Below are 18929 nucleotides of genomic sequence, written 5' to 3'. Positions count from 1 at the left end.
CTCCTCTGCCACCCCAACCTGCATTTTGGCAGTAACCCATAGGCGAGGGCAGCAGTGAGCCAGGGCGCCCGCAGCCAGAGGCAGCCCCTGCCTTGGACAATTTACAGCGTAAATAGACAAATGGAGACGGGGAGGATAATTATTAACGCGTACGCTGTGCAGAGAGAACTGCAGCTCAGCGGGGAGTGAATCGCTCCCCCGCGCACCCACACTGTGCTCATGGAAGGAGCGTTGGCCGATGGGGGTCTGCACAGCCAGAGGCACCCTCAGCGTGATCCCAGGCCCTCGGTCTGCGAGTTAACAGGAGAATTCAGCATCGTTAGCACTAATCAATGCTTGAGGAGGACCAGCCTGAGACCCCGCATCCGTCAGCCTCCTCCAACATCGGCTTCACGCCAGTCCCAGCGCAGGCGGAAGACGCTGCAGAGCTGCAGGCATAAGCACCTCCTGCACTAAGCCCTCCCGGGGGAGCGGCGGAGGGGTGGCTGGTCCCCTCTCCTGCCCGCGGGGAGACGGCGGTGGAGCAGAGGATGAGGATCCCCAATCACCCACGCAGCCAGGCTCAGCTCACGGGCACAGCGGTAACGAGGAGCCAGAGTGAGACAATGCAGCAATGAGAGGCTGAAAAAAAAAAAAAAATAATCAAGGCTCAATGCCCTGGCTCCGCACGGACACGGACCTGAGGCTCGCAAGGAAAAAGGCGACTCCCGGGATTCCAGGAAGGCAGCAAACGCCACTGTGTCGCTACACCGTCTCCTCTCCCACCTCCGAGTGTCTGCACGCAAGTTGGGCCCACAAGCTGCCGGGAAGCGCTGCTCCAGGGACGGCTGCAGGGGAGAGGCAATCCGCAGAAAGGTGTTTCTTCCAAAGGGACGTACGCGGTCAAGGTCATCTCAAAAATCCGGCAAAGGGCGTGTCTCCCCATCAGGGGCACTCGGCAACACCGCTGCCAAGGCTGCACCAAGAGGCAAAACAAAGATTTCTCTCAAGTCAAAGAAAAGCCGTAAAAATGCATCTGGAAAACAAGACGCAGGCCCCAGCACCTGCAGACTGATCCGCTGAGCCTGCTGCCCCTCCCCGCCGCTCTCGCCGACACCGGACTGCGTTTCGACGTGGGGAACGCCTCCAGAAACTGCCTCGGCTGGGGAAGGGGGGGTCACTCCGGCCAGCCGAGGACACGGCTCCGCACAGCGGGTACCACCCCTGCAGTCACGCTGAGGAGCTCGGCGCCAGGAGACAGACCTTTCCTCTTGGACTACTTTATTTGGTAAAACTCAGAAACCAACAACTGATTGAGCTTCCCAGAACCTCCCTCCCTGAGCGAGCCACAGATCCTGTGGAGAGAGAGAGGAGCGCGCTGTCCCGCTCAGCTTTGTCACCCAGAGAAATCCTCCCTTCTCCGTGCCCGCACGTCTCACCAGCCCCAGACGACTCCTCCAGCCCTCGCCCTCACCAAAAAACACAAGGAAAAAGAATCAAAAACGAAACCGAAAGAAAAAAAAAAAAAGATATACTAAAGACAACAGTGAAGAGTGAATCCAGGCAAGGGCATCGCGTCAGCTGAGAGCTATCGGTCGGTCACCCGACGAGCGCAACCGGCGAAGCCCAGTTCTGGGCCAGCAGCCGAGTCCGCAGGATTCATGATTCCAAGCAGGCGATGACATGGTGCCTGACCAACACCCCCCCCCAAAATCCCTAGCAAGCTGGCTCCCCTTCAGAGACTCCTTCCCCCACGTCCCCTCAGGCAAGGGCCACCACCGCTGGTGTTCAGCGCAGCCGGCCGGGGGTCCCCAAGCTGCAGGTGGGGAAAAGACTCCCTTGCTCTACGTGGAAGAAGGTGCTAGGGAACGACCCCGAATCCTGCTAATGGATCCGGGTCAGCTCCTCCACGATCTTTATCAGGTCGTCTACAGTGGCCTCCCTCTTCATGCCGCTGCCATCGTCAATCTGCAAGGAGAGAAAAAGGCATCAGCGCACTGAGACGTCAGCAGGTCCTGAAGAACACACCCAAATCATCACCTTATGGGAAAGCATCCATTTAGGATTTACCGATTTACCGCAGCCCGGATTCCTCAGCAGGGTCCCTACTGCCGATTTTGAAGGGCCTAAGCTCACATCACTCATCTCACCTGCAAGTTTGCCACCACCTCCTGCATCTTGGGCCTGCTGATGTCCAGGAAGCTTTCAATCAGGTCACCGTCAATGAAGCCGGTAGCCGGTTCTGTCTTGCGTTCGGTGTGAAACGATCTCCAGGTGCCACCGTCAAGGAGCTGAATCCACACGGAGTAACACCAGCCCCGGACTACGGGTGCACACAGCAGCTGTCCCGGACTGACAATGCTGCCTCAGGAGGATCACAGAATTTGTGCCACATTTTTAGGGCCAACTCAAAGCCAGATTCATCCTCAAATCCTGCAAGATAGGCCCCTCTCTACCGCAGGCACCTTCTCTTCAAGCACAAAGCCCTGGGCACCTGGCAAACACAGTTACCACCCTCTCCAGCTGACGTACACTCCCACCAGAGTGTCCCAACAGAGATAAAGCTCCAACACCCCACCCCGCGCCTGGCTCAGGCCGAAATCGCAAGCCAGCCCCCAGCACTGACTGGCACAGGCTCCTGACTGAACTGCGGAAGGATATAAGGAGTGCTCAATCTTGCCCACGCTCTTGATGACTTTATTCAGCCTGTTCTGCATGTCCAGGAGGAGGTTGTACCAGCTCTCCGACAGCGAGGTCACCAGTCCTGCAAAGGGCAAAATGGAGACAGAGGTTCAGGGCTCACCCCAGGGCGTCCTGGCAGCTCCCAGCAGGCTGCTGGGACTGGAGTTGTCCTGGAAGCTGGTGCCTGGGCGGGCTGGGACAATGAAGGAGTTTCAAAGAAAGCCAGAGCACTTCCCTCTCCTGGAAGCAATCCAGAGAGAAAAGCAGGTTTCTGAGGGGAGCACGGCACAGAGCGTCACTTGAGGGAAGAATGGAGACATAGGGAAACCCCAACTCAGGTTCAGCAGCAGGGAAGGAGACCCGTTACCCTCCGGCTCAGGCTGGGGAACCCTGACCCTTACCAATCATGCCGTTGACTGTGCCGAAGAGAACCGAGCCCTGCGTTGGTGTGGACGTCTCACCCAGGTTCTGCATGACCAGAGACCCATGGCAGAAGACATTGACGAACTCTCCCAGGTGGGACAGCCCCACCTCCTGCAAGTGCTGGCGCTCCTCATCGGTCGTGGCCGCACTGAAATCCAAAGCACCCTGCTCAGTCTGTGTTGGGGGGACATGAAAGCTTCCCCTGCTCCCACCACGCTGCTCCTCAGAGCTGGGCAAGCTCTTCCCAGCTTTCCTGCCTGACACACATGCCTCTGTAGCTGTAATGCGGAGGAGACCAGAAGGTCTCATCACCCCATCCCTCCCGTCACGCGTTGCCACATCCCCCTCACAGCCAGCTCACCTGTCCTTCTGGCACACAAACAAATTGAAAGCATTCTCGGCTCCCAAGAAGTTGTCGTCGTCCAGGATCTCCACGGCACTCATCCAGTTTGGATTGAAGTCCCGAGCAATCTGGAAGGGGACAAGAGGAGAGGCAGTGTGCCCAGATGGCCTGTCTTGTGATCCAGCAGCTTCGTTCCACCCAACACCGACATTCAGGAGCAAGGTGAGATCCAGTCTGTCCCCCTCTGGGCACTCGGACAATGCCAGGGCACTCCCCAGGCAAACGCAGAGCGGCCCATGCCAAAGCCATGCCCAGAGCCACTCTAACAATGTAAGCGCACAGGCTGTCTCAGTGCCTGGTCCGTCCCCCAGCTATGCTGCGTTTGCTGACAGAGATGCAGCTACAGTCGCACTGAGCCATTCCAACTGTACAACAGGCAGTCCAGATGGCAGCTCTCCACCCCTGGCAGGCAGCGATCATGCACCCAAAGCCCGCTCTTCTCAAGGCTGCTGATTCATTGCCCAGTTTCCTGGAAGCCCAGGGATCCAACCCTCCAGAAACCACAGGGATCCATCTAAAAGCACGTCCAGGTGACGCTGCTCTCATTGCACAGCCCTACAGCCGTGTATTCAAAGGGCTTGCAAGGTGGGGTGAGCCAGGCTCCTTCTTTTATCACCTTAAACACTGCTCCCCCTGCCCAGAGCCTGTCGGAAGAGGCAGCATGGGCTCCCAGCATGCCTTCAACCAAGACTATTTAACAGCATTGATACCTCCTCGAAGTTTCCTTCCATGGGCTTGTACGCAAGGAGGAGGACAGACCGCATCAGATCTCCCACAAGGATGAAGTCTCCCTTGGTCTTCAGGTAGAGCGCCATGATGTTGTTGTAATGGTTGCACTCTGTGCGCAGCTCTTTCTCTGCTGTCCACTCATACAGGCGCACCTGAAGGAAGGGACACAGCTCTGAGCCAGCACGGACACCCACACCAGCCAAGACACACTCCCCAACGGAGATCGGGGACCTGGCTGACATCCACACAGCTGGAGCAGCTTCCAGCTCCACAACGCACTCCCAAAACAAGTCAGGGTCTTGCGAGAGCCCTACCGTGCTGTTGATGCTGGCTAACAGCTTCCCATTGAACTCCACCATGGAATACACAGCCCCCTTGACCTCCTTCTCAGCCAGGCTCTGCAGCTTCCCTGGAATAAACCCATGCACCGCCCGGTTATTTGCCCTGCGCTCCCAAGGGTGGCAAGCCCAGGGGTTCAGACGAGCTGCTCTAAACAACATTGCCCTCTCTAGAAAGTGTCTCAGAGGAGCTGTGGGCAAGTAACACAAGAGTGACACGACAGCAGGGGCGGACACGCAGAAAGCAAATCCCAGAATCCAGTTCTGGTGAGGGATTCTTGGGCTTCTCTGGGAGATGGGGCGAAAGGGAACATGCTGTGACAGCCTGCAGCACAGCGACAGCACCTACCGATCCTGTCTGCGGGCAGCTGACAGCAGGCCCCTCGGGAAAAGCTTTCTGCCTGCTACCGGGACGTGAGCTCTGTCGGGCCTGAGGAGCTCATCTCTGATCTCCCTCAAGCAGCTGGACTTTGCCATGTGAGAAGACCTTGCTCTTACCGTCAGAGTAGTGGAAGACAACGATACGGCCCTGTTTGGGCTCTGCCTCCTCGGGATATACCATGGCGGTGCCCACGATGAAGTAGGTGTTTGGATCCTTGCCAAGCTTGCAGGAGACCAGGCTGAGGGCGTACTCGTTTTGCAGAAACTGGTGAGCATGAAGCACTGCGTAAAGAGGGAAAGGCAGAAACAACTGGGTCCCGGCAGACACCACCTTCATAAGTGGGCAGAGCAGCATGCCTAGGAGCAGCTGGAAACTTAAGACACGTCCAAAATGTCTGCCTGGAGATCCACTCTCCTATTCCCCACCACCACCTTGTGCCATCACACTATGCCTTAAACCTGACGCTCCTCCAGGAAAAATGCTTTGACTGAAGGAAGCGTGCAAGATCACAGATCTGCACAAGTCTGTGAAGATCACAAGTCTCAGCCACACGCTGATGGGTTTGTCCTGGAGGAGAAAACTGGAGTAGGGTACAGCCGGCATTTGGGACTGGTACCTTCGAAGGTGTGCTGATCTATGATGAGCAGGTTGTGCACCTCCACCTCCTCTCCAAAGGACGTCTCATGCGGTGCTGTGCTGCTGGAGAACAGCTTGCTGGTGCTCACGCTGCTGGACAGGGCCTAGGACACAGTAAGATCGGTCACATCCTTGTGCTACTCGGGCACGTCCTCACGCTGCTCCGCACGGGCTGAGGCAACTGCGGACCAGAAGAATGAATGGGAGAGAAGGTGAAGCAAGGAGCTCCCTGGGTCTGAGTAAAGGGACACACTCCCTGCACCAGCAGAGACGTGTGACACGCACGGCAGAGGCAGCGCTGCTGAGCAACAGCATTAATAGAAGAGTTTATGCAGTGTTGTGGCTTCCACCAGAGCTACTGCCTGAAGGGAACTTGCACCTGCATCCCTGGGAGAAGGAAACCACTTGAGACCAAACAGAAGCCTGTATGCAGGACTGAAGGAGCAGCACCCAGAAACAAAGGTGATCTGACAGAACAGTGAGCATGCCAAGGCTGCCAGAGAGCAGCACAGAGAGCCCTTCTCGCCACCACGGAGAGATCTTACCGCCCCATCTCCTCCCAGGCTGCCAAAGGGAGAGCTTGCACTCAGAGCTTTGGAAGAGAAGATTGTCAAGGAAAATCTGCATCACGGTTTGGCCTGAGGAACTATGATACCCATAGCCCAGAGCTTGAGGACTATCTAGCAGCTACCCCTCACCTGGGTGCTGGCGCTGGGTCTGAGCGCAGTGGTGCCCCCACTGGCATCCTGCACCTCGATACGGCTCGAGAGCACGCCAAAACACTGCGATACCTCTTGGTAGCAGATCTTCCTGCGGGACAAACAGAGCTGTGTGGGCAGGAGAGCCAGGGCAGGCCACTCCAGGGAGAGCAGAGAGGCTCTAGAGACAAGAGGCAGGGCTGCTCACTCGCCCGGACTGCTCTCAGCACAAGCCATCAATTCAGTCTGCGTGCTAACGGAGCCCACAACAGGAACACTGACTGCCAAGTCTCCCTCCAACCTTGTCCCATGCAGCAGAGCGCGGGCCCTCAAGCCAGGCTCCCTCCCACTGCTCAGCTCACCTGGGCGATTCATAGAGGGGAACCGTGCGGATGTGCAGCTTCTGGATCTCATCAATGGTGCCGATTGTCAGGGTGCTGTTATTGGCCAACGCCAAGCTGTACGGGGAAACAAAACAGATGAGCAATGGTGCTTGTAAGGTGGGTGGCACAGCAAGAACCTCCCTCTCCTCCGCACCCCTCAAAACTGCTGATCCCAGGATCCCCTTTGCTGATCCCAGGATCCCATTGCAGAGTCCAAACCTCCCCCAGCCCGTGTCACACAAGGCAAGGTGCAGGCTCACCTGTCGGGATACCCGTCTGAGTTGAGGGGACACATGTAGTTCACCTCCTTCAGGTTGACGTTGGAGAAGACCAGCTTGTGGTTACTGCTGTAGATGACGGTGGGGCGGTCAGAGCAGGCAAAGACATTGGTGGTGGACAGGGAACGGAAAGTCCTCAGGACAGTGGGCTGGGTCCCAAGGGTCACCTTCTTCCGGTCACTCAGCAAGCCTGCGGAAAAGGAGCACCAGTGTTGGGAGCTGCCGCAACGGAGCTCGCAAGAGCAGGATGGCGGAGTGCAACGCGGCTGCAACACCTTGGGAAGAAATGAGTGCGGGTAAATGCATCCTGCTGTCAGCACAGGGCAGCAAAGGAATGGATGTAAGCATCGATATCCTTTCTCCAGACTCCGCTGGAGAAATTCACCAACTCCCAGTACCCACAGCCAGTCCTGCCTGAGCACAACCCCTTCACAACGAGAAAGCAAGAAAAAGAGAGATCTCTCAAGAAATATGAAAGAAAGCACGACAAGCAAGTAAGAGGGCACAAGTCCAGCCAGCCTTCCCAGCAGCCCGCTCAGTGCTAGGCCCTGTAGTCACCTGTCTCGAGGCTGAGCCCGAAGTAGAAGAGAGCTCCATCCCCCAGGGCACACAGAAGGTAATGGCTGCTCTCGAAGGTCGTCATCAGGATGGAGCGAGGGATAATTTCTGCAGGGAACAGAAGAGAAGGCTGATGTCACTCACGACTCAGCCAGGTCAGTGACCGCTGCCACCACCCAGCAGCCCCAGGAGAGCCCTACCTCCTCCCAGCATCTCTTTGTGCAGCAGTTCAAACAAAGGCAGCTTTAGGATGCGGGCGGAGATGTCTGTCCAGAGCCCGATTGCACACAGTGGGGACATGCCGTTAGTGTCCCCCAAGGGGGTGATGTCCAGGCAGGCAACTTCATGCTCCATTTCTGTGCAGCTGGCAGGAAGGAGGAAGCAGACAGAGGTGTCAGTCTGGAGCCCAAAGACAGACAGCAGAGGCTGAGAGCCCTCGGGCCAGGAAAAGAGATGCACACTCACCTGATCTGCCTGAGCTCCTGGGGTCGGATCTCCAGGTAGTACAGGGCTCGTCCCACAGCCACCACTACCTGGTTGCTGTTACAAGAAGCCACGCTGATGTTCTTTCCGTTGGGCTCTTTCCACTCGCTCACCAGGGCTTTGGGCTCCTGACTAACCAGTCTCACAGAGGCAGAGGTGATCTGGGGAGAGAGAACACCTCTGCTCAGAGCCAGAACACCTCCCTTCCAACATCGGCCCAGGGAAGTACTGCAAACCCTGCCCCTGATAAGCAACACAGATCTAGGTTAGCCTCACAATCAATAACGGCTGTAGGGTCACCATGAGAAACATAACTGCATTTCTCCAGAACTGGTATTACCTGGATCAATTGCTGATGTGCCACATTGCCGCAGAAGAAAGTCTGCTGATCATCCACAAACCCCGTGAGCTCCGTCTCTTCTACTTCCTCTCCATTCAACATAAGAACCCTAAACGGGAAAGGAAGCTCCTGTTATACCATGCTCCAACACGCGGCTGAGAGCCTGGCTCAGCGTTAACCCCACCTTACCTGGTCTGGCCAACAAAGGACAGCACCAACGTATTGTCCGTTTCACGATGAGAGTCCGACCTCAGGGGCCACAAGCCTGCAAGAAAGAGAGGCCACGTTTGCTCACAGCGAATATTGCAAAAGCTGGTTGGTGGCAAGCCCCCTGCCCCACACCCCAACCTCAGCCTGTGCATACGATGTGACCCCACTGGGCCCTCTCGGGTCGTGGGTTGTATCTGACAGCGCCAAACAGCTCACACACCTTTAATCCCTGGCAAATCAATGCTGGCATGCTCATGAATCCCAATGCCGTTCCGGATGATCCGCAGTGAACCCTCTTTAAACGCGCCCGAGCATGTGACCAGCTGGAGGAAAAGCAGATGATCTTTATCAAGCATTGCTGGGAAGCTTCCTCACTCCTCCGTGTAGTGATGGGTTCAGGGGAAGATGGAGTACCCATCTTCTCCACTTCTCAGGGGAAGTTTCTTGGCAGCTGATCCTTCCCCATTGCACGAAGGCAACCCCTTCCTCATGAACAGGGATATCCAAGAATTAGCCTCCCCACCCGTACCGCTCCTCAGTGTAAGACCTCAATACCATCCCTGCACCTGGATAAGACTTTGTGATCCTCCAATAAATGGTTTGTAGTCTTTTCCTTCCAACGACAACCCTGGCACACATCTGGCTGTCCCAGACACCCCCAGCACTGAGAAAAGAAAAGCGGAATCAACGTTACCTGCCCTTGGCCTTGTCTTTCCAGGTCTACCACACACATGTCGACGATAGGACCGAGGTTGGTGAAGGTCTCCATAGCCACTACATAGGAGCCCTGCTCGTTGCTGTCCACATTGAGCTATGAATAAACACAATCATCGGCTTTCAACAAGCAAGACCAAGCAAGTGGAGAGGGTGTAGGGCAGACAAGGCAAAGAAAGGAAAATTTATCCACATACACCTCTCGAAGCCGCGATGAAAATAAATATGTACAAAATCCTGTTTGAACACACAACTAAGCCAGAAGGCACTGGCCACGTACCTTCACAAGCTGGGAATCCCCAAGCCGAGAACCAACAAACACAACTCCGTTGTCCAGGTAGGTCAAGCACTCTGCAATGGATGTCTGGGAATTTAGAAGACACGGATGAACCACCACTAGCATGAAAAGGACTCTGCCACACCCCGCAAGTACCACATCTGAGCTGCAACCCAACAGGAAGACCCTGGGCACAGGAAGGGAATTTAATCCCTTTACAAAAGCCACAGAGAGTCCAAACTTCTCCCAGGAACAGCGCACAAGCGTGAGGCAAAAACCTGGGAAGATGACGTAAACTTTCAAGTGCCCAGATAGGGAATTTCCCAACAACTGAAAGTTCAGAGCTGTGACAACCATGAAACTTCACCCCACCCCAGGCTCCAAAAGAGACACCGTTCCTGCCACTCAGTCCTCAGCGGAGCATTTCCAGCCTGCGGAGCCTCCCAGCCCCACGGTGAGAAGCGACAGAACACGCGATGTGGCCAAGCCCTACCTCACCGAGCAGTTCCACGCGCAGGTCCTTCAGAGTGACAGTGCCATCCATCTGTTCCTCCTTCTCCAGGAGTAGCATGAAGAGGCGTCCTTCCATGTCCCCCAGCAAGTAACGGGATCCATTGGGATCCACACGGTTGTGGCACACAATCGTACTTTGCTGCACGCAAAGGAGGAGGAAACTTTTAGGAACCCGTTGAAACAGCCCCAAACGGGCATCTAGCAAGGACCACCTCGGTACACGCCAGAAGGGAAAAACCACATCCACAGCACACCAGCTGTAACCACAGCAGAGTCCCACTCCTGCGTAGGGGGAGAGGGCTGGAATCACCCTTCAATAAACCGTATCAGCGAACACAACCAGAAACTGTGGTCAAACGGTCTCGCTTTCGGTCACTAGGAATCACCTCACGTTCCTGAATTAAACGTGTTGTTAGTTTGTTCACAGCCCAGGAAAGATGCCGTCAGAAAGCCCGTTCTCTTAACACTGGGCCTTCCATGGATGCAGGGGTGCTATTTGGGACCTGCAGAGCTCCAAGCCTGCTGCATCTCCGGACCCAAGCTCTGCAGACGTTTTGCTCTGTGTGGTGGATGCTGCCTGGCCTCCGGTCAAGGTATTTGAGTTTGGTTTAAAAATCCTGATCTTGCAGATCTTTATTGTATGCCAACGTCCCACTGGCCTTGAGTACAGATGTGCCTGCACTCTGCTTGCGGGTCAAGGCCCAGATCTGTATGTCAGCAGAGCACTGGAGCTGGCAGAGCAAGTCGCCTATGTAACACACTCTCCAACACAGAGCCCTACCAGTGGTCTGAGAGCCTGTAGGCATTCAGGCAATGATATTAGTATTTCTTTACCCAAAAGAAGGCTCTTTTCTAGCCCGTCATTATTTCCAGCTTAAAAGGATCTTTTGATCATAGCTCAAGCCCTCTTTCAGCCCCGAGCGGCACCTCAGCCGTGCCATTTGCGCTTCCTGCACCATTTAAATGTGGGAACTGGCCCATCCCTCTGACAAAAAACACAAGCTCAACTTCTGTCACAAACTCTGTAAGTCTTTTTTCCTTTGAACAAGTGCCCCAATCATACACCGGTGGACTCAAGTCTCCAAGGGGCTCATTCATATCTTTTGCTGCCCAAACTGAAACCAGGCTCTGGCCTGGACCCATGCCCAAACCACGCACTACCTCCTAATTAATCCCTTTCTCTGGTGCCCAAACAAGATTTCAGCTTTACTGCACCATTTCCCAGCACTCCCCAGAGAGCAGAGCCACAAACTGCAGTGCAAGCACACGCTGCCACCGGTACAAGGATCACACACATCCCTCAGTCCCCAGAAACACAGACCAGGCATCGTGTGAAACACCCACACTTGCCAAACCTCTGGGAGTAAGTGACCCTATTAGACTACACCTGGAGACAAGAGCAGTTTAAATCCTTGACTACAAGTAGCCCAATACCCCACCAGCACTCTGAGAGACGCCTGGGAATGGAGGAATTACACGGGACGCATTTCTAGATCTCGGTAGTCACTCACCTTGATGATAGGTGGAGCTATAGCTAGATATTTATCTCCGTTGTGATAGGTGATAGACTCCTGCCCAATGATGATTGCACCTCCAAAAGGCTCTGGCACTGTGCAGGGAAGAAGACAAATGTCTTATTAGAGAACCTGTGCACCACGACTGAGGCATTCAGCCTTGAGAAAGAAACAGGAGGGAAGATCTTTTACAAAGAAGGACCAACCTGCGATGACCATGGAGGCTTCAGCCTCTACGTTCTCCTGTTTCCAAGGACCTTTGTTAAATTCCTTCTCGCGCAGGGACACCTCGTACGTCTTGACGTGGCGACCCTGAGGGTCCTGAAAGAGAAGCCACAAATAACGACGTACGCTGACGACAGCCTCATGTGCACAGCTGCAAGAGACTCCAGAGGCAGAGCTGACTAGCAACCTGCGAAGCAAGGAGACGTCGCCTCGTCTCCTGCACGAAACACCATCACCAGCGATCTGCTGAGGCTTCCCACCCTGCCTGCCTCCTCTTCAGTCTCCCTCAAACCACACATGTGTCTGAACATACGCACACTAATGTTCTCCCTAACTTTATCCATATGTTCAACACCCTTTGAATAAATCCCTGTGCCAAAAAAGATGAAAGCTATTTTTGCATTTTTATACAAGTGATTTTCTGGGACTCATGTATTTTTCTGATGCACAGCTCTACAAATCTGGGCACGAGCGGCACTTTGCAATATTGCCACCACCTCCAGCTCCAGCAAAGCGTTCAGGAATTCAGCTCTGCTGTAGCGGCACAGGTGCCAGAGCAGCTGAGCTCCCACCTTGATGTTCCTCAGGCCTTTCAACCTGGTTTCCTGAGGAAACGTAACCTGCCTGCCAAATAACCCGATGGCTCTGCCGTTCCAGTAATTCCTAACCCAGTGGGCAATTTCAACCAAACCTGACACTCACAGAGGTCTCCGAGGGCAGAGAGTCCACGCAGGCTTCACTGAAATATATGGTGGGCGGAGAAGAGGCCCCCAAATCAGCACCCCGCTACGAGAAAGCTGGTCTACGCATGGGGAAAAGACGTATGAGCACCCAAAGTGGAGAGAGGGCTTTGAACATAACCTGCTGACCAATTTCATGTCTCAAAAGCTAAGACAAGGCTCTAAATCACAGGCAGCCAGGTTCCCTTAGTCACGTTGTTCACAGAACTACTTAAAAAGAGCTGTTCATCTTTTTATTTAATATGCCTCACCACTTTCCAGAACTGAGTAAAAGCGTTTTTCTCCTCCCTGTAGCCGTCAGCTCCGTAAACAAACACTCGCAGGAAAGCTGGGCACCTCCTGGCTCACCCCTCACAGCCTCTGCCACTTGGCAAACATCCTCGCCGACGGCGCTCCAGGGCCCAAGGTCCTGGTGAAAGCCAGCGGCGCAGCACCGAGGGAACCGAAAAGCAGTACCGGCTGACAGCGAAGGGGAAGCCAGGAGGAGAAATAGCTCCGTGGGGAGGAGAAAGTTTAAGTGGGGCTGTTAAAATGGCAGAGGAGTCATTAATGAAACTTTTGACATTTCTGGACCTTTTTACTCCCCACCGCAGCAGCTCTCAAGCCTTTTTTTATTTTTATGAACTTCCCCTTTTTGTGGTATCTTCCTCCGGTTTCAGAATTACACAAAAATTATCTCAGACACTGCTATTCTATTCAGTCCAAATCCTGTGATAATGATTAATAAATTGAGAAGGAATCAAAGCAGCAGCTTGGAAACGTTCCCCTCTCCACACACACGCAAATCAGACAGACACCCAGGGACCAAAACAAAGCCAGAGTTTTATGTAAGGCCTAATGAGTCAGGCAGAACTTACAATCCCACTCCTGCTGCAAGGATAAAATTTGTATTAAGAGTGTTAGACATGGAGCAAGCTATTAATTTACTCTTTAAATATTTATTCATATAATACATGTTAATAACGAATGAACCATTAACAGATTTGCTCTGATTTAATCTGTAAAGATGTCAGACCTCCAGATAAGACCTTTTTTACTTGCTGACTACATTAGATGACCAATACTCTTGATGACGATACTCTTGATGAGCGGAAACTGGCATGCTCCTGTCCAGACTCTGACGCTGAGTGTAAGAATTCGTCCAAATCACCATCCCTCTCTGCCTCAGTTTCCCCAGCACGCAACAGCAACAGTACTAATTAAACTCAGGGGTACACTCAGCACTTTTCAGAGCAGCACAACGCCACTGCTAGGCTTCCTACCTTTGGGGAAGTCACCCAGGCAGCGAGTCAAAACCAGAAATACATGACAAGCCAGCCACCCTTAGCACGTATATCTAGAGCAAAGACTGGCTACGAGCTTCCCTTCTGACGCCAGGTTTCAAAGTCAGCGCAGCTGCAGAGGATAAAAATACGATCCCCACATACACTCCCCAGTCACACAGAAAGAAGACGGCCGCGCGCTGTGGAAGCGTGCGCGACACAGCCCTCCAGGTCAGGCTCATGACTCCCTTCTCCCCTAAACAGGAGAAGAACGGCAGTCCTTTTTCTAAGTAAACAGTGCTTGCTCCTCCGCAGTAGCTGAAAATCCTTTGCTTTTTCAGGTAATCAAACTCCTCCCTGTTTTCTTCCTTTTTTTGTGCACACCGTTAAATTGTCACGCAAGTGTCTGTGAGGTGGGGAGGATACGTGACGCCTGGGGACACTTCCCGGCAAGGCTGAAGAAAGCACGCTGGCGTTTGTTCAGGTGAGAAGGGAGAGCACTAGCTACCCTGAGGGCAGGGGAAGAGCACTGTCCTGACACGGGGGAATCCGGGCTGCCCTCCCAAACCTTAGTTACGTGGTGACAAAGTGATTTTTTCCCCGTCTCTACTTGGTAACTGTCAGGGGGGTTCAACAGCACCCACCCCTCTTGAAAATAATAATAGTGACTTACAAAACAGATAGGGAATAATCAAGTCACTGCTGCCATGTGGCAAACTCGTACCACGCGAGCTAAGAACTACACTGAAGCTGAACTAAATTCACACCAGAGCCTGTGCTGCCGTTCCAGGAACTTTCAGCTCGGCCCAGGCTAGCCCCAACTTTGACAAAGCAAAGATAATCCCTCGCTCAGTCAGCACAGCAAAGGCTCTTTGGTTCAAAATAAGCATTCAGAGAAGGGCCTGCAAACACTGCCTCTGTGAAGACCCAGGTGATAGGGGAGGTTACAGCCCCTCTTCACACTCCCAGAGTGGCTTCCCAAACAAGACATACTGCCTTTTTTAAGGGAAAGGCTCGAGTCTCACAGCAGTGCCTACAGGAAACAGCTGACTCCGGCTCTAATTCACCTGCTCAGCATTTGCTGGAAAGACCCATGTGTTTAACAAGGAAACGGTCCCATCCGAAGCACCAGCTGCCCAGCTCTCCTGTGGGAAAGCATTGCTTCCCCTCTCCCAGAAACGGAAAAAAGCAGCACAGAGGAACATGGACTTTCCTCGGCTACACAATGAGCCTGCAGGAGCCAGAACCGTCTCTCGCTCTGTCCAAAGCACTGCTTTCCGTTGGCTCCAGGACACTGCCGCTGCTCCAAGCCCTCTGAAAGGCCTTTAAGAGACCTTGGCTGGTGCACCAGCAGCCTCCAGCACCCTCCGCCTGAGTCGCCAATCGAGAGCAAGGTACCTGGTAGACGAAGCAGATGGTCGGAGCCTGACAGCCGTAGAGAAACTTCACATCGATGACTTGGAGCTCTTCCAGGCGGATGTTAAAAGCCTTTAACTCCTTGTTCTCCCGGTCCAGGGGAATGACCTTGAAGAGGCCATCATAGAGCCGCAGGCCGATCATCCGGCACTCTGGGTCAATGATGCCAATTATGCCGGTCTCTGAGGGACGACCGATGCGATCCTGAGCGAGAGATCCGTGGAGAGGGGAAAGACAAAGGGCAATAAGCATTAGAAAAAGATCCCCACGTGGGACTTGAGAATAGTAGGTACAAGTTACCACCCTTCGGCTGAGGAAAGACTCCCTGCACACCTCCCAGCAGGCTTTAAAATACCATCTGGCAAGCCAGAGGCGATCCAGGCATCTCGTTCCTCAAGCAGCAGGTCCTTTCCCCCCACCAAGAGCCTGGCAGAGCTCCCACAGCACTCACTTTCTCTCTCCTGGCAACCAGGTGCTCCAGGAGCAGACCTTGCAACTGGTTTTCTAATCCCAACTCTACTGAATAACCTCAGAGAAGCCACATTGCTTTCCTACGCCACCGCTTCCTATCGCTGACGGAGAGCGATGCTCTCCGCTGCTGTGAAGTGCTTTGATATCCATGACCAAAAATCATCCTCCAGAAATCCAGCGCTGTTATCAGCCTCCACAGACCCCTCAGCGTTACTCAGCAGGGACCGATATCAGCATCTCCATATGGCACGAGGCAGAACCGTGGCAGGGGAAGATTAAGCACTTTTCCCCATACACACTAACATGTTACTGACAGGACATGCCCACCTACATCTCCTGCCCGTAACCCCCTGCTCAGCTCCACCGAGAGTAAGTCCGCAGAAGCTCAGCGCCCAGAAACAGATGGAAGATATTTTGGCTTGACAGCTGATGGAAATCAGTTGGCTAACAACTAACATAAAGCCAGAGAGACACATGGATTTCTGACCTGCTCAGAAGGCGTGATTTTAATCCACACAGAACAATGGAGAACATCTACAACTATTAACAATGTTGTATGGCCATGATGGAAAGAGTAACTTCAGCAGTCATGCTTCTGGTATGCAGCGTGTAGAGACCGGCCACGAAATACCGCAGGAGTCATTTCCCAGGGAAAATTCTACCTTACGCTGAGTTTTCTCTTTACAGTAGGAGTATCTCAAATTAACCTTATTATTCTGGAAACCACCCCGAGAACACAGTTGTAGCCGTGTCCTTAGTCCCTGAGCCCGAGACCAACTCACTGCAGGCAAAAACCTCTGGAAATACCAGTGGCAGCAGGTGAACCATACCAGAGTCAGCGGTAGGCAAAGAATCATAAATAACAAGGCAGAAACCCATTACCTAGGTGCATCCTTGTCACTGGCAAAGTAAAACCATCCCTAAGGAAGGGAACTCACCCCTTCCAGGTGCTGCAGCTTCACTCACCTGCACATTGCCGTGGGCACGGGTTATAATATCAATGCTGTCCCCGTTCTGCTTGTACTCCAGGATGCAGGCGTTATACTTGGCTGTCAGGATGAACAACAAATCCTTGCTCTCCCCCTGCCAAAGCAGAGTGGCAGCATGCCTTCAGGAGGGTGTCAGAGCCAGCAGCCGCCCTGGCGCGCCTGCCCTCCCCAGCTGGCAGGCAGCCCCCTCCCAGCAATGCACCCACCTTGGGGCGGAAGAGCTCCATGACGGCGGTCTTGCCGTACATCCCCACCTCCTTGACGGGCCGCAGCCCCTCCGCTGTCACCACGTAGATTTCCAGTCGCGTATTCTTGGCGATCAGCAGGTTCAAATCCTCCGCCGAGGTGAAGTGCCCTGGAAAACAGGGAGAAGAAATCACCGTTGAGTCGCAAAGAAGCGATGAGGCGGCACCTTGGGGTGCTCTCATTGAACAACTTGCAGGAATCTGCCAATCCTGGGGATCCGGCCCGCATCCCCACAGCCTCAGACTGAGCACCAGCCTCCCTGTGGCACCCCCCCAGGCTGAGGCATCCCAAAACCCCAGCACCTTCCTCCGACAACAGCCAGCCCCCTCAGCAACTGCCTTCCCTGAGCTCTGACTTCGCATCTTTCCTCAGGGAACTTCATTCCCGGGGGCTGTTTCCACCACACCCCCTCTCCAAAGTACACTGCAACACCCCAAACCGCCTCGGAATAAGGCAAAGCACAGAAACGGCCATCACCACCACCTCTCCCCGCAGCACCCCAATCCTCTGCTGCTCTCCACACCCCCCCACCCACCCAGGAATCCCACTTCACACCCAGACACCACAACCCCACTGAGCTCTCCGAAATCTCAAGCCCGGCCCAGACCCCCCAGAGAAACCCCACTGCCCCCCAGCTCCCCCCAGGAACCTCAGCGCAACCCCAGTGCCCCACACCACCTCCATGAACCTCAACGTGCCCCCAGCACCCCTCAGCCCCCCCCTTTCAGGACACTGAAGACACCCCCAGTGCCCCACAGCATCCCGACAAACTTTAAACCCCCCTCCCCGCGCCCCACAACGCACCTCCGGACCTCTGGGCACCCTCAGGGCCCTCAGTCCTCCCGCAGCCCCCCCCGCCCCGATCCCTCACACACCTCAGCACACTCCAACCCACCTCGGTGCACTCACAGCCCCCCCCCAGAGCTCAGGGAACCCCCTGAGCCCCCCCAGTGCCCCACGAGCCCCCCAGGGGCCTCAGCACCCCGCCGGTGCCCCACTGACCCCCAGGAACCTCAGCGTCCCTCCAGCCCCCCAGGCACCTCCACCAAGCCCCACAGTGTCCCGCAGCCCCACATCAACCCCACGGCCGCACAGGCCCCGGCGCCGCCACCGTTAGGCCGGGGGTCCTGGCGCCGCGCCCCCCCCGGCCGGTACCGGTGACACAGCCGTTCACGGCCGTCGGCTTCTGCGCCGTCACGACGTAGTTGTAGGACATGGCGGCGGCGGGGGGGTCGGTAGGCCGCAGCAGGGCCCAGGCAGGACGCAGCGCGCACCGGGAGCGCGGCCTCTCCGCCGCTGCCACCGCCCCTTCCGCCCGCGCCGGCGGACGTCAGCGGAAGGGGCCGCGCGGGGCCGCTCTGGGCCGCCCGGAGGACCCGGAGGAGCAGACGAGAGGGCAGGTGGGGAAGGGGGGTGCTCCGGGGGGGGGGTCCCCAGTGGTGGGGTGCGTCCACCCTGGTGTCACACACACCCCCCCAAAGGGGGGCCCTGCTGGGGGGGTGCACCCACCCTGGCTCCCCTCTGCCCCAGGGGCAGTGCCCCCCCTCCCTTCCCTCCCTGCTCAGGGGGGTGCACCCACCATGGCCCCCCCCCGCCCAGAGGGGATAACCACGGGGGGATGCTCCCCCCCTGGTGCCCCCCATCACAGGACGGCGGCCTTGCTTGGGGGGGTGCTCCCATCTCGCTCCCCCCACCCCATAAGGGGGTCCCTGCTGTGGGGCGCGTCCCACCCTGGTCCCCCCCCCCCCCCACCCCAGGAGGTGGTCCCCATTTGGGGGGTGACACTGAACCCAGCTCCCCGATCAGGCACCCCATACCCCACCCCGTCCCCCTCCCGCCATGCCCAGGCCAGGGGGTCCCCGCCGGACCCCCCCGGAGGGACAGGGGCCTGTCCCCACCAGCCTCAGACTTTGTCCTCCCGCAGCCCCCACCGCCTCCCGACAGGGTTTGGACTCGGAGCTGGAGCTGCGCGGGATCCTCTGCCGTCCCCATGGAGGTGAGCCCGGGGCAGCGGGGAGCCCCCTGCTCCCCCCACCACCC

At 55.5% G+C, this 18929-nt stretch overlaps 1 protein-coding gene across 1 annotated transcript; it reads right to left on the bottom strand.

Moving 5' to 3' along the window:
* Positions 1-1386: 1386 nt before the first annotated feature.
* DDB1 (damage specific DNA binding protein 1) lies at positions 1387-18139 on the bottom strand. The gene is made up of 27 exons (XM_059825870.1): positions 18045-18139; positions 16850-16998; positions 16621-16737; positions 15166-15387; positions 11747-11861; positions 11538-11635; positions 10007-10165; positions 9517-9600; positions 9217-9333; positions 8743-8845; positions 8502-8577; positions 8313-8421; positions 7955-8133; positions 7690-7853; positions 7490-7597; positions 6914-7121; positions 6633-6728; positions 6271-6382; positions 5553-5676; positions 5053-5217; positions 4531-4625; positions 4198-4368; positions 3446-3555; positions 3063-3232; positions 2641-2743; positions 2130-2253; positions 1387-1947 (listed from the first exon to the last, which is right to left on the bottom strand). The coding sequence occupies exons 1-27, from the start codon at positions 18103-18105 to the stop codon at positions 1864-1866; spliced, it is 3423 nt and encodes a 1140-aa protein (XP_059681853.1). The 5' UTR covers positions 18106-18139; the 3' UTR covers positions 1387-1863.
* Between the last annotated feature and the right edge of the window lie 790 nt (positions 18140-18929).

This window comes from Gavia stellata, chromosome 17 (assembly GCF_030936135.1).
Source record: "Gavia stellata isolate bGavSte3 chromosome 17, bGavSte3.hap2, whole genome shotgun sequence".
Classification (NCBI taxonomy): Eukaryota; Metazoa; Chordata; class Aves; order Gaviiformes; family Gaviidae; genus Gavia; species Gavia stellata.
Note: the sequence above shows the minus strand (reverse complement) of the source record. Positions and strands in the feature narration are given on the sequence as shown.